The 15,437-nt window shown below is 41.5% G+C and overlaps 2 protein-coding genes across 2 annotated transcripts; both read right to left on the reverse strand.

Annotated features, from left to right (window-relative positions):
- Positions 1 to 12,489: 12,489 nt before the first annotated feature.
- Positions 12,490 to 12,921, reverse strand: LOC123668510. Its single transcript, XM_045602244.1, has one exon. The coding sequence runs from the start codon at positions 12,919 to 12,921 to the stop codon at positions 12,490 to 12,492; it is 432 nt and encodes a 143-aa protein (XP_045458200.1).
- Positions 12,922 to 12,930: 9 nt separating this feature from the next.
- Positions 12,931 to 13,287, reverse strand: LOC123668511 (protein GVQW3-like). Its single transcript, XM_045602246.1, has one exon. It carries the CDS (start codon positions 13,285 to 13,287, stop codon positions 12,931 to 12,933), a length of 357 nt encoding a protein of 118 aa, XP_045458202.1.
- Between the last annotated feature and the right edge of the window lie 2,150 nt (positions 13,288 to 15,437).

The raw sequence follows: 15,437 nt of genomic DNA on the forward strand, positions 1-15,437 counted from the left end.
TTAGAATAATTTTTAAAACTTACAATCGTTATATTTCGTTTCTTAGTACTTAGTAAACATGTCAAAGAGTAACAAAACGACAGAGGATTCCGAAAATAAGAGTGGTTTTGATACTCAATTAGTTATAATGGAGCAAAAACGCAATGCGATATTTAGCTATCTACAAGAAATTTTTGATATGTCAAAAAATGTTAGTACTAGACCTTCATTACGGGAGGACTTCCTCGACGCTAGTTCTAACATAGACACATTGCGTTGCGAATTTAACAAAATAGTGGAAGACTATAACAGTCGCTTATTATTGCTAAACCCTTCAGCGAAACCGGAGTTCGGTAGCCTAACGTCATTTGAACGCCTATACAGCCGAGTTAAGCGTTTAGTCTCTGAGTATACGGGAGGTGAAAAAATTGCAAAGGATGATGACCCGCGAAGACTGAAACCTTACTTACCTCCGATTCAATTGGTATCGTTCGATGGTTGCGACTTGAAGGCATGGAGTCTGTTTTATACAAACTTCAGAACAATCATACATGAGAACCAGACTCTTACCGACGCCGAAAAGTTATACTACCTTATGGGGAAATTATCCGGAAAGGCCAAATTGGCCTGCGCTGGAATCACGCCATCCGCGGAAAATTATCAACTAATTTTTAAAACGTTAGTTGATAAATTTGAAGATAAACGTTTTTTGGCAACTTCGTACTTAGATCAAATTTATAATATTAAGGCGATGTCAAACGCGACTCCGACCAACCTTGAAAATTTTTTGGACACTTTTGCATCGTCGGTTGCCGCGCTTAAAAATTTAAATTTAGATAATCTGGCTGACTTCTTATTTTTATATCTCGCTCAAAAGAAGTTAGATCCGGAAACTGTCCGCCTCTTCGAGTTAAATAAACATAATAGCGACATACCTTTGTATGACGATTTTGTTGCTTTCCTCCGCGAACATATTAAGGTATTACAACGCACTTCTGGGAAACAGGATGTTCCGAAAGGTGCTGAACGAAAAGCGGATACGGCTTCTAAGCCACACAAACCGCCCAAGTCGACGCATACATATACCACTACCGCGACTACGCCTGTACAGACTTTCTGCTCGCTCTGTAATTCACAACACGAGCATCTTTATAATTGTTCCGCTTTTCATAAGATGTCTGTTGAAGATCGTTTCAAGTTTGTTAAGGCGAACAACCTTTGTATAAATTGTTTTGGGAACCACCGGCTAGCTTCTTGTTTCAGTAAGTCGCGGTGTCGCTGGTGTGCATCTCCTCATCACAGTATGATCCACAGGAATTCCGCCAATGTAAATTCCGCATTTGTAAATTCCGCGTCTTCTGGTGCAACTTCTGGTGCCACTCCTTCGCAGAAGGCGCCCGGTGCTACCGTGCACCATCCTGCTACTACCAGCACTGCTGGCAACGACACCAGTAAGTCACAATCTTCGGATTCACCCGCACGCTCCAATGACGTATCGATTTGTTCATTGTCGAGTTCTAATATTTCTCGCTCACCAACTACGGTGCTGCTCGCCACCGCACGCGTTATTGTCTTCGATGCCAAAGGGAAAGAATATTCTGTGCGTGCATTATTGGACAGTGCTTCACAGAGTAACTTCGTCAGTCGTAGTTTATGCGAACGGTTAGGGTTACAAGCAAGTAAGAATCCAAGCTGTTCGGTAGTTAAAGGGATTGGAGGTACAACCAAACCGATTCAAGGCTCAGTTTCGATAAGGTTCTTTTCTAGGTTCGATCTCAGCGTTTGTTTCGAAATAGACTCGCTCGTTGTAGACAAGGTCACAGAACGCTTGCCCACAGTCCCCGTAGATATTGCGAATTTAATAAATTTCAATAATTTACCTTTGGCAGACGACACTTACTTCATTCCAGGAGACATTGATCTGCTGGTTGGAGCCTCAATATTTCCGCATCTCTTGTTGTCACGTAAGGTTCAAGGTCAATCTGATCTTACCTCGCCGCTAGCTCTGGAAACGGTGTTAGGCTACGTTATCGTCGGCTCTGCTCCTGTTCGTGTTGACAGTTGCGCGACGGTTTCTTACTGTTGTGCTACAGATCCCCTAGACACCGCCGTGCGTAAATTTTGGCAGATGGAAGAGGTGAACGCACCGAAAGCATTAAGTCCAGACGACACGGCGTGTGAAGAAATTTATAGCAACACGACCACTCGCGAAGCGGACGGACGGTACGTGGTCGCACTCCCTTTTAAGGGTGACGTACTGTCGTTAGGCGATTCTCTTAATAAGGCTAAAAAACGCTTCTTTTGCTTAGAGCGCAAAATGTTAGCGTCGCCTAAGCTTAAAGAGGCCTACGACAGTGTGATCCTGGAATATCTAGACAAAGGATATATCTCCCGCGCATCCCCGGACACGGAGGCAACGCAGAGTTTGCCATCGTACACGATTTCGCATCATGGGATCATAAGGGAAGACAAGTTGACCTCTAAATTGCGCGTGGTTCTGGACGCTAGTTCCAAGACAACCACACAAGTTTCCCTCAATGACATTCTGTATAATGGTCAGAATCTGCAGGGCAACTTATTCAATATTATCGTTAATTTCCGCTTATATGGTATCGCTCTTTCCGCTGACATTCGTCAAATGTTCCTTTGCATTGGAATTCGTCCATGCGATCGAAGGTTTCAACGCATTTTGTATCGCTTTTCCCCGCAAGAACCTTTAAAGGTTTATGAATTTAACCGCGTTTGTTTCGGACTTAAGTCAAGTCCGTTTCATGCTCTGCGTACAGTGAAGCAACTCCTTTTAGATGAAGGTGCTTCATACCCACGCGCTAAAGAAACCGTAGATACGGGGTTGTATATGGACGACTTCGTCTACAGCGTCGATAGTGAACACGATGCTATCTCCACCGCTGCCGAAGTGATTGCTCTCCTGAAAGCTGGTCAGTTTGACCTTGTGAAGTGGATGAGTAATTCACAAAAGGTTTTAGACGCAATTCCGCTGTCTCATCGACTTTCCGCAGTTAAAGAATTCGACGATTCTGAACCACATAAGGTACTCGGCTTATGTTGGTCACCCGCTACAGACTATTTCAGTCTTAAGATTAGTGTTCCCGCTGAATCATGTACTAAACGTACAATTTTGTCATGTGTCGCTAAAATATGGGACGTCATGGGTTTCGTTGCTCCCGTCGTCTTACACGCAAAGCTTCTTATCAAACAACTTTGGTTGTGCGAATGTGATTGGGACGATGTACCTCCTGAACATATTATTGAACAGTGGTCCCGTTTCAAGAAGGAACTACCCTTGCTAAGTGAATTGAAAATTCCACGGCATGTAGGCATCGTCACTGGCGATATCGTAACAATCGTGGGGTTCGCGGACGCGAGCGAAAAGGCCTATGGAGGAGTAGTTTACTTCCACGTAAAAGACGGCAGAGGCCTTCGCAGGAATTCAGTATTTTTGATAACTGCTAAATCAAAAGTCTCGCCTCGTAAAGTCGTATCACTAGCGCGATTGGAGCTTTGTGCGATCCTTACACTAAGCAGCTTAATTACAAGGGTAGTTGAAGCCTGCAACAACCGCATTAATATCGACCGCATTCTCGCTTTTTCGGATTCAACAGTGGCATTGTGCTGGGTGCATTCCTCACCTCATCGTTGGGACACTTTCGTGGCCAACAGGGTCACCAAAATTCAAAATGAGTTTCCCGTTCAAACTTTTTTTCATGTGCAAGGCACTGAAAATCCCGCCGATTGTTTGTCGCGAGGTCTTACACCCGCACAAAAAATTGATCACCCGCTTTGGTTCTCTGGCCCTGAGTGGCTTGAAACGGATCCAAATCTTTGGCCTGTTACCGCTTTCAATCCTTCCACGGTGTCACAGCCTCCGGAAGAAAAGAAACATGTTCTTCTCGCTGCAGAAGGCAGCGAAGGAAATCTAATAATTTCGCTCGCAGATCGCTTCTCATCATGGTCGAAGTTTTTACGTTGTGTAGTTTACGTTTGTCGTTTCGCTAAGCTGCTACCGCGTCGTGAAACAGTGACTGCGTCGGATCTGGATTACGCTGAAAATTTGATTTTGCGTGAAATACAGCACTCTTACTTCGCAGACGAAATTGCCAATTTACAATCAGGCAAATATTGCAGCCCAACGTTTCAACGCCTCAAACCTTTCCTTCAGGATAAAATCATAAGAGTAGGAGGTCGTTTGAGAAACGCCGATATAAGCTTCGATACAAAACATCCGATCATTCTACCGCGAAAAGGTCATATATTAGATCTTCTAGTTGATTATCATCATAAAGTCAATTGCCATGCCGGTCCAGATTTGTTGATGTCCATACTCCGTCAGAGATATTGGATTTTATCCGCTCGCAATTTAATTCGAAGCCGGGTACACAAATGTCTACCCTGCTTTAGACTGCGCGCTAAACCAAATTTTCCGGAAATGGCAGATCACCGCTCGTGTCGAGTTACGCCGGCCGTTAAGCCTTTTTTGCACACTGGCACTGATTACGCAGGCCCCTTTAAAGTGACTATATCTCGCGGCCGCGGAATTCGACCAGCAAAGGCATACGTTTGTCTATTCGTGTGCTTAACCACTCGCGCTGTACATATAGAAGTTGCGAGCGATTTAAGCACAGCTAGCTTCCTCGGAGCATTTAAACGCTTTCAGGCGCGCCGAGGTCTCGTCGCTCGCGTGCACTCTGATAATGCGACGAATTACGTATGTGCCAAGCGCACGCTATCTGAATTGCACGACTTTTTAATGTCGAAACACTTCAGGTCTGAATTTGGTCACATACTTGCAGAAAACCGCATCGAATGGTCACTGAACGTTCCAACTGCTTGTCATTTTGGTGGCAATTGGGAGGCCAACATTAAAAGTCTCAAAGCTCATTTATATCGCGTGATAGGCGACCAAATTCTGACCTTGGAGGAGTTCAGTACTGTGCTTGCTCAAATCGAGGCAGTCATGAACTCTCGTCCATTGTGCCGCACACTATCGAACGATCCATCGGAATCTCTCGCGTTGACACCGGCTCACTTTCTCACCCTCACTCCTTTAAAATACTTACCGGCTCAGGAGATAGAAGAAGGTCCGTTACATTTGCTTTCGCGCCAAGAATTGATCGATAAACTTGTTCAGTCGTTCTGGAAACGATGGAAGGCTGACTACTTACATACGCTACAGACTCGAAACAAATGGAACACTCCAACCAATCCGATCGCTAAGGGGGATGTGGTAATAATTATAGTCGATAATGCACCGCCACTTCACTGGCCGTTAGGGGTAGTTGAGGAAGTCTTCCCTGGATCGAATGGTGTCACGCGTATTGTTCGCGTTCGTGCCGCTACAGGAACGTATTTGCGTCCTGTAGTGCGTCTTTGTCCACTACCTAAACAGTAATTAGTTGTAGTCATTCCGCGTAGGTTAGGTTAGGTTATTCTTATTTGGTTTTATTAATCATAATAATTTAGATTAGATTTCGTATTTTTTTTTTTCTAAATCTCGTAAACTCCGCGTCGTAGTTTCTTTGAAGGTAGCGCTTCAACCCCGGGGGCATGGACGCGCCAGCGCGTTAACTTTGATTAATCAAGAAAATAATAACGCATCGAATGCACCGCGCCGCGCCCGCTAATTTGTTTCGTAAACCTACGTAGTTTTGTGCCGTCTGATTAATATTGCCTACCGTAAATCTATAATTATCCGCTTTGGGAGTTGTGTAAGTGAAGGGAAGAAGACTGTATCAGCCCTGGACAAAGTGTTACGGCGCTCGTCGTGTGCCCGAAGGACAGCGGCGGCGGCCATTTAAGAAGAAGCTTGCAAAGGTCAGTTTCCCTTCCTCCATAATTCCAAAGTCCCTACGTCCCATTTACCTGTGGGATCGAGCAAACAAAAAAATATACAGTCCACTAAATCGCCGCTTAGAATTTCGTATACCCGCGCCACCAACTATGTTTATTAAAAAAAAGCTAGCAATATAATATTTTAAATAAATCAACATCTCAAAAATGTCAGTCTCCTCTTTTGCCTTTGCCGTTTTTATCGATAACCATCTACAAACAAACCGGTAACAACACTATCGCTCGGCGATAGTGACTTCTCGGAAATAGACTCCGATCAGTCGCTCGACTGATCCGCATATTGTATGAGGGCGAGCGGCCTGCGTTGGTAAACAAATCGAGTCAACACGACCGATAATATTTGTAATTTTTAAGTTTAAAAAAGGAAGTATACAAGTAATAATGTGATTAAAAAATACTTAAGTATGAAAGGTAACGCCATGTTTTAGTAAATTTGACGTGGCAGATCTTTTTTTGCAGCAAAAAACAGAACAATTTGGCATTTTTTGAAGGACGTTGATTCAATCGCGCAACTAGATTTAGTCTAGTGATCAGTGTGGCTGCAAATAGTTTTATTGTATGCATATGGCCATTTGGCTTTATACCTTGATAGAGGGGAACGCCTGTACATGGCTACTCCCCTCCGTGTTGCTCTTTGACAAAAACCCGACAACAATCGTCGGGGCAGTAGCCCACCAGACACAACACCCGTCTGGTCGGAGGATCCTCCCTTTTCGATGGCGGACGTGATTCTCCACACCACGTTCCTCTCGCTACTAAATTGGTGTGGCCCCAAGTATAAACATCAGCGCAACCTTCATCGTCATCATCACTTCAAGCTTTTAGCACAGCCAGCCAGCATCCGCGACTACTACGGGTATCCTGACCAATAGCTTGCGACGAACGTGCATTCCTGGTCATCACACACCTTCTCAGCAACTTTGGCACCGCACACTGCACTCCGGCCGGTCACAAGCAGAGACTCACTTCTCCCCCTGTCGACGTGGCAGTCAGCCACTACGCATCACCGCAGACAATTCCGACGCAGCATGAACTATGCGGTACCTGGTTCCGACTCACTGGAATATTCCAACGGCCCATCCTTCGACTAACAGGAACGCAGTATGACTATGTCGTCATGCAACGTACATTGGCGAGAAATATAGTTGACGTAAGCGTGTTTGGGTTGGTATAAAGATCAGATTCCTTTTGATAATACCTAGCCCGTTTTTAGCCTTTGTCTTCTACGAAAAACTGTCTAATTTTTGACGTATATTTTAAATTGTGAAATAATTTGAAAATTATAAACGATTAACGACGAACGATGAGACTTCCTTGGAGCATGTCTCCGAATGGGGTAGACGCGACCTCGTCCAATTTAACCCCTCGAAGACACAAGTTTGCGCGTTCACAGCTAAGAAGCCCCCTTTTCTGTAGCGCCTTGTTTTCAAGACACATCGCTAAATATTACTAAAAGTATTAGGATCCTTGGGGTTGACATTACGAACGAGGTCCAATTCCGGAGTCATTTGGACAGCAAAGCTAAACTGGCTACAAAAAAGCTTGGGGTTCTGAACAAGGCGGGTTAGTACTTCACATCGGGGCATCGACTACTGCTCTATAAGGCTCAGGTCCGTCCCCATGTGGAGTGTTGCTCGCACCTTTTGGCAGGGGCCCCTCAATACCAACTCCACCCATTTGACTCCATCCAACGCCGGGCAATTCGCATTGTCGACGATCCCAAACTCACGAACGGTTTAGAACCTTTAAGCATAAGGAGAGACGTTGGCTCTCTGTGTGTTTTTTACCGTCTGTACAACGGTGAGTTTTCTGACAAACTATTTGATATGGTGACGCCGTCACGTTTTTACCATCGTACCCTTCGTCGAAGGACTAAGTTCCATCCACACCATTTGGATGCATGGTTTGCGACCAATGTGCGAGCTTCACGCGCATTCTGTCCACGTACATGCAGGCTGTGGAATGACCTTCCTCTTGAGGTTTTCCCCGGGCGCTATAATTTGGGGGTTTTCAAGGGTCGAGTATATAGGTATCTTTTTCTTAAAGGCCGGCAACACACCTGCAGCTCCTCTTGTGTTGCAGATATCCATGGGCGACGGTAGCCGTTTAACATCAGATGGCTTCGTCTGCTCGTTTGCCCCCAGTCTTATAAAAAAAAGAACAACGTCGCTCTGCTATTTTTTATAATTAAATTAAAATAACAAAGTTATCTTAATCTTTATGTAAATACCTTTAAAACGATATACAACAGTTACATGTAAATATAAAAATTACAAGGAAAAATTAATTTTAATAAAAGTAAGAACTTTAAATGCGTTTATCCTAATGCAAAATTTGCTATTTTTGATTTATGTCACTATTCTATTTAACCCACGATATAAGATTTGGATAGAATCAATTTGTTTTGCTTTTAGGGAATTTTTGTTTTAAATAATAATAATTTGACTCAAAATGTTCGATACATTTCAATCTTAAAACATCATGGTAATCGATTTTAAGGAGTAAACTTCACCAGTCAGTGTTCTCACATGTGAGAATTTTGTTTCATCTTTTTATGTTTTTAAAAAGACTAGTTGACCTCGCAAACGTAGTGTTGGTATATCTGTTATTTACCCCTCTTAATCCATAAACCTCCCCTTTAACTAGGGGTAAGACAAATAGATGTTGGCCGATTCTCTGACGGAGGAGTATTCTTAACATGTGACACGAGAATTTTTTTATATAAGATAAAGATAATCTATACATCTACTAGCTGACCCCGCAAACTTTGTTTTGCCATAACACAAAATTTCAAATATTTTTCTCAATTTGATCGCAGCACAAACTGTTGGGACAAACTGAAATTAAAATAGAATAAATTTAATATTTGATGCTACGTGGCGCAGTCTACCGGATCCAATGTAAAACATTCCAAAAAGAACAACTTACTTATAAATGAAAAATTAGTTAAATAAACATTTTCCAGTGGACCAAATTGTGAATCTAAACCATCCTCGAATCCCCTTGAACTCACACAAAATAATTCATCAAAATCCGTCCAACCGTCTAGGAGGAGTTCAGTGACATACACACGCACACAAGAAATATATATATATAAAGATAATCTATTAAAATAAACAAAATTGGAGTGTCTGTTTGTTGTTAATATTAAAATAACCGCTTTTCACTATATGCATATGGATGTATACACGGCACATACTATACCAAAATAATATTTTTTACAATTTTTGTTTGTCTATCTGTCTATCTGTTTGTTCCGGCTAATCTCTGAAACGACTGGACCGATTTTGTCGGGACTTTCACTGGCAGATAGCTGATGTAGTAAGGAGTAACTTAGGCTACTTTTATTTTAAAATTTTATTTATTTTATAGCTTTGTGAACTGAACAAAGTATCAAAAAGTATTTACTTTTTGATACTTTTTGTTAATTTCCACGCGGACGATGTCGCGGGTATATGTAGTATAAAAATATAATATACAAATCTATGATTGAGTTATATATACTAATGCATACATACATACACTATGTGTACGATTACGAATTTTAAAAGTAATTTCTCCCTTTTAAATTTAAAATTTGAATATGGTACTATAGATATATATATATATACTAGCTGTGCCCGCGGCTTCGCCCGCGTTTAAATCAGTGAGTCAAAAAGTTTTCCCGGCAAACTTGCCACGATGTCCTTAGATGGCGAAGTGGCTTATTCCGGACCGGGACAGATATCATAAATAACGGTTCGTTATTAAACAGGTTTGTTATTTTTGTTGGCGTCCTGTCGTGTTGGCGCATTGGCGCGTTAGCACGTTGGCGCATTGGCGTGTTGGCGTGTTGGCACATTGGCGTGTTGGCGTGTTGGTGCATTGGCGTGTTGGCGTGTTGGCGCATTGGCGTGTTGGCGTGTTGGCGCATTGGCGTGTTGGCGTATTGGCGTGTTGGCGTACTGGCGTATTGACGTGTTGGCGTATTGGCGTGTTGGCGTGTTGGCGTATTGGCATGTTGGAGTGTTGGCGTGTTGGAGTGTTGACGTGTTGGCGTGTTGGCGCATTGGCGTATTGGCATGTTGGCGTTTTGACATGTTGGCGTGTTGGCGTATTGGCATGTTGGCGTATTGGCGTATTGGCGTGTTGGCGTGTTGGCGTGTTGGCGTGTTGGCGTTTTGGCGTATTGGCGTATTGGCGTGTTGGCGCATTGGCGTGTTGGCGGATTAGCGTATTGGCGTGTTGGCGTATTGGCGTGTTGGCGTGTTGGCGTATTGGCGTGTTGGTGTGTTGGCGTGTTGGCGTGTTGGCGTGTTGGCGTGTTGGCGTGTTGGCGTATTGGCGTGTTGGCGTATTGGCGTGTTGGCGGATTGGCGTGTTGGCAGATTGGCGTATTGGCGTGTTGGCGTATTGGCGTGTTGGCGTGTTGGCGTATTGGCGTATTGTCGTGTTGGCGGATTGGCGTATTGGCGTTTTGGCGTATTGGCGTGTTGGCATGTTGGCGTGTTGGACTGTTGGCGTGTTGGCGCATTGGCATATTGGTGTGTTGGCGTGTTGGCGTGTTGGACTGTTGGCGTGTTGGCGCATTGGCGTATTGGCGTGTTAGAGTGTTGGCATGTTGGCGTGTTGGACTGTTGGCGTGTTGGCGCATTGGCGTATTGGTGTGTTGGCGTGTTGGCGTGTTGGCGTATTGGCGTGTTGGCGTATTGGCGTGTTGGCGTATTGGCGTATTGGCGTGTTGGCGTATTGTCGTGTTGGCGTGTTGGCGTATTGGCGCATTGGCGTGTTGGCGTGTTGGCGTGTTGGCGTATTGGCACATTGGCGTGTTGACGCATTGGCGTATTGGCGTGTTGGCGTGTTGGCGTATTGGCGCATTGGCGTGTTGGCGTATTGGCACATTGGCGTGTTGGCGCATTGGCGTATTGGCGTGTTGGCGTGTTGGCGTATTGGCGTGTTGACGTGTTGGCATGTTGGAGTGTTGGCGTTTTGGCGTGTTGGAGTTTTGGTATGTTGGCGTATTGGCGTGTTTAAGTTAAGCGGACAATAAAAAAAATGTCGATGCTTCCGATTTTAGTAATTTTCCAATATGCAATGAATCAAAACTAATGAATGAAAACTAACGGGCGTCAGATGTAGCCCGGACGACGACCACTGACTACTGCGCTCAGTCAGGCGTTATACACATTATATAATTTATATGTAGAAAGCCAGTAGAGATAACTCTAGAAGAAGTCTCTTCCAACTAACCTGCGGTAGTTGTTTTATTTATTTTTTATTTTTTATTTTATTACTGGACTTTCATTTGGACAAAATTACTATGTTGTTACGGCACTAAAATATATAGCCGCCCCCTATCTTCCCGTGGGTGTCGTAAGAGGCGACTAAGCGATAACATAGTTCCACTACCACCTTGGAACTTAAAAAGCCGACCGGTGGCGGGATAACCATCCAACTGCTGTCAAACGCCCTTAGCAGTGAAATAACAAAAAATCCGTTCTTAGCGGACGTTTACTAACTATAATCTACCTCCCTGCTAAATTTCATCTTTGTCCATCCTGGATGGATGGACCATCCAGCGGTTTTTGAGTTCTCGTGATGAGTGAATTAGTGACCTTTCTCTTTTATATATATATAGATTACGATGCATTATTTAGACTCCTTATCACCATCTATAGAGCATACATTTTAAATTTCGTCTCTTACTTTAAAAACATAGGCCTTTCATACAAACTTCCGACCCCCGTTTTATCTTTTACGTCCTATACAAAGCCAAATTTCAAGTATGTAGGTGTTATAGTTTCGGAGATTTCGTGATGAGTGAGTCAACCTACCATCCCCCGTTTTAACCCCAAAAGGGAGTTGGTTTCTAAAGATACATTATTTGGACATCTTCTCACCATCCATAGACCATACATTTTAAGTTTCAAGTCTCTTACTTCAAAAACATGGGACTTACATACAAACTTCCAACCCCCGTTTTACCCCCTTAAGGGTCGAATTTCGTAAAATTCGTTCTTACCTGATGTCTACGTTCTATAAGGAGCCTTTCTGCCAAATTTCAAGTTTGTAACTGTTATAGTTTCGGAGATTTCGTGATCAGTGAGCCAACCTACTATCCCCCGTTTTAACCCCAAAAAGGGGTTGATTTCTAAAGATACATTATTTGGACACCTTTTCACCATCTACAAATTTCCAACCCCCGTTTTACCCCCTTAGGGGTCGTTTCTTATAAAATCTTAGCGGATGCCTACGTCTTGTAAGGAGCCTACCTGCCAAATTTCAAGTTTTTAGGTGTTATAGTTTTGGAGATTTCATGATGAGTGACCTTTCGCGTTTATATATATACACACGAGGGAGCGTTTTTATGTTCGCGGAATGAAGGGTAAGGGGTTGAAATAAAAAAACCAAATTATTTTTCCTTTTCACTATATTCACCTGCAAGATGTACACATTTTTCAGATCTTTCAATTAATTAATTTATACCCTCATAAAAAATGTTTTGTGTTTGTCCTCAAAATACGCTGAAACTGCCTCCTTAACTTCATCATCGGTGGTAATTTTTTTGCCCCGCAGCTCTTTTTCATTTTTGGAAAGAGGTAATAATCACTCGGGGCCAGGTCTGGGCTGTAGGGTGGGTGGTTTAAAATATCGAAGCCCACTTTAAGCAGGGCAGCCAACGCCACGCGGCGGGACGTGCGCATTGTCGTGCAAAAGCAGCACACCTTTCGTCAATTTTCCCTGTCTTTTCTGTTTAATGGCTTCTTTTAATCGCTCTAATATTGAAGCGTAGTATTCTCCGGTTATAGAAACACCTTTATCTTTATAATCGATTAATAATATTCCTTCTGAGTCCCAAAAGACCGTTGCCATGAGTTTCCCAGCTGACTGTGGCACCTTTAACTTCTTGGGGGGTGCTGTGCCCTTTTTATGCCACTGCATAGAGTCTTGTTTCGACTCAGGTTCATAATGATGAATCCAAGTTTCGTCACCAGTAACAATTCGACTCAATACACCATTCTTATCTTCATTGCAGAGGTCCAAAAATGCACGTGAACACTCTACGCGTTGTTGTTTTTGCGGCGGCGTGAGCATTCTCGGTACCTATATTGCGCTGACCTTAGTCATGCTAAGATGATCGTGCAGGATTTTAAAAACGGTTGTAACGGATACGCCAACCATTTCTGCGAGTTTTTTCTTCTTTAGTCGAGCATCGTTGAGTACAAGTATTTCGACTTTTTGGATAAGTTCTGGCGTGGTCACCTCGATGCTCCTGCCCGGCCTCGGGTCGTCTTCAAGGGATTCCCTTCCTTTTTTAAACAAACTGTGCCTCTTGTACACCATGGTTTTTTCTGGACAAGAGTCACCGTAAACCGATGACATCTCATCCATTATGGTCGCAACTAATTTTCCTTGCTTGGTAAGGAACTTTATAACGGCACGATATTCGATTTTTTCCATATTTCACTTTTCACTCCTGATTATGTTGCTTGGTTGGCGATAGCTCAAAGACTAATAATAGTCTAATAACAATGAAATCTCGTATTTATACTAATTATGAGTCACTAAACACGTGACCATCCTAATGAGCCTAATCACCCCCCTCCAACCCTCTAATTTCGCGAACTTAAAAACGCACCCTCATATATATATATATATATATACATATATATATATATACATTGACTCATCATGATATATCTGGAACTATAAGGCGTAGATTCTTGAAATTTAGTAGGAATATTCCTTTTGCCGAGTAGAGGTTAGCTAAGAACGGATTTGAAGAAATTCCACCCACAAGAGGGGATTGCGGGGAGTCAACAATGGAAAAAATTACCGTTTTTAAACTATAGCTTCTATCGACACCAAATTTATTAGGAATCTCCTATATGTGATGTAGAAATGATCAATAAGCTGATTTTATGATAACTCATCCCCAATAAGAATTGCGGGGGTGGGCATTAACAATGAAAATTTTAAATGTATGTAACTTCGAAACGTTAAAACCAATTTTTTCTTTTAATTTTGTAAGCTTCTGTAATTTGGTCCAACTTGAAAAATATGGTAGTTCTTATCTCAATTGGACCCGATAGGTGGCGCTGCTATTAGTATGTAACTCCGAAACTACTGAACCAATTTTTATCAAATTTTGTAAGAATCAATGATTTGGTCCAACTTGGGAGATAAAGTAGTTTTTATCTCAATCGGACCCGGTAGGTGGCGCTGCTATCAATATATAGATCAGAAACTACTGAACCAATTTATATCAAATTTTGTAAGTATCTGTAAATGGTCCAACTTTGGAGATAGGGTAGTTGTTATCTCAATCGGACCCGGTAGGTGGCGCTGCTATTAGTATGTAACTCCGAAACTACTGAACCAATTTTTATCATATTTTGTATTTTTTCTTTGTAATAATGATTTTTGTATAACTAAATACTATACTATAATAAAATAGTCAGAATTAATTATTATGTAATTAATAAATGCTATCACAGTAGAGTTACGTACTTTACCATTAAGTCGAATGTGTACTGATAATGTCGACAACACTGATATCCAGTAATACTCGAATGAGTTTATGTGATATCTTATTATTAGTGATAATTATGATTTATATTATTTCATGTATCTTAATAAAAAATAAATGTATCAACGATGTTTCCTGGACAGTAATAGAAAATAATGATATACGCAAGTACAACTTTAAGGGTCTTAAATAAATCAATAGGTGAAAGTCATTGTGTTATTGTTTACCTTAGCAATTTTCGATTCAAATACACTTGTTGTTTTTCACATTCATTCGAAAATAATTTCCTTAAATAACTGAGGGGCAATAAGAAATGGAAATTATTATTATAAGTAATATTTTATGTAATAGTATGTATAATACTTATAGGGATGTGTATTTTAAGTAGTAAAGGTTTTAGTTTCTGAGCAGAAGAAATCAGATTATATTGTTTTTGCATTTGTTGAGGTTTTTACGATGTAAATAAATAATCTTGACCAACTCATGAAGTAGTCACGAGTTTAGTTGACCAAACGATAAACGATTTTGTTTCATTGATTTGGTTAAAGCACATTACGATGTGGCCAAAGGACAGTGAAACACGAAATGCGTCCATTTCATGAAATAATCGGTCATTTCATGATGTGACTAAATTGGCGACATGGTCAGGACATATACATATTGTAATATACAAATGTTCAAATTTTGGCATTAAATTGTGAATTATATGAAGGTTTTCTTTTATAATACAAATTATCGACATTGAATTTAAGGTACTTGATCAAAAAGTGCGAAAATTACAGCACTTAACTGAAACTTTTTAAAATTTTCACTTTTACTTTTTTAAGAATTATTCATTTTTGATAATGTTTTGTAGATTTTTACTTGTATTTATTACAAGTATCGACATTATTTAATTTCCAGTTTAACATTTTTCAAAATAGAGTTGTATAATCTTATTCAGTTTTACAAGATTAGAAAATGCATAAAAGTTGGAAATGATTAGAGTAAGTGCGAACACGTTCGTTTATATCTAACTATAGCACTTTTATTTCCGTAGAATTAATAGTTGTATCCAATTTTGATCTGAATAGGTCTGATA

Source organism: Melitaea cinxia, chromosome Z (assembly GCF_905220565.1).
Source record: "Melitaea cinxia chromosome Z, ilMelCinx1.1, whole genome shotgun sequence".
NCBI lineage: Eukaryota > Metazoa > Arthropoda > Insecta > Lepidoptera > Nymphalidae > Melitaea > Melitaea cinxia.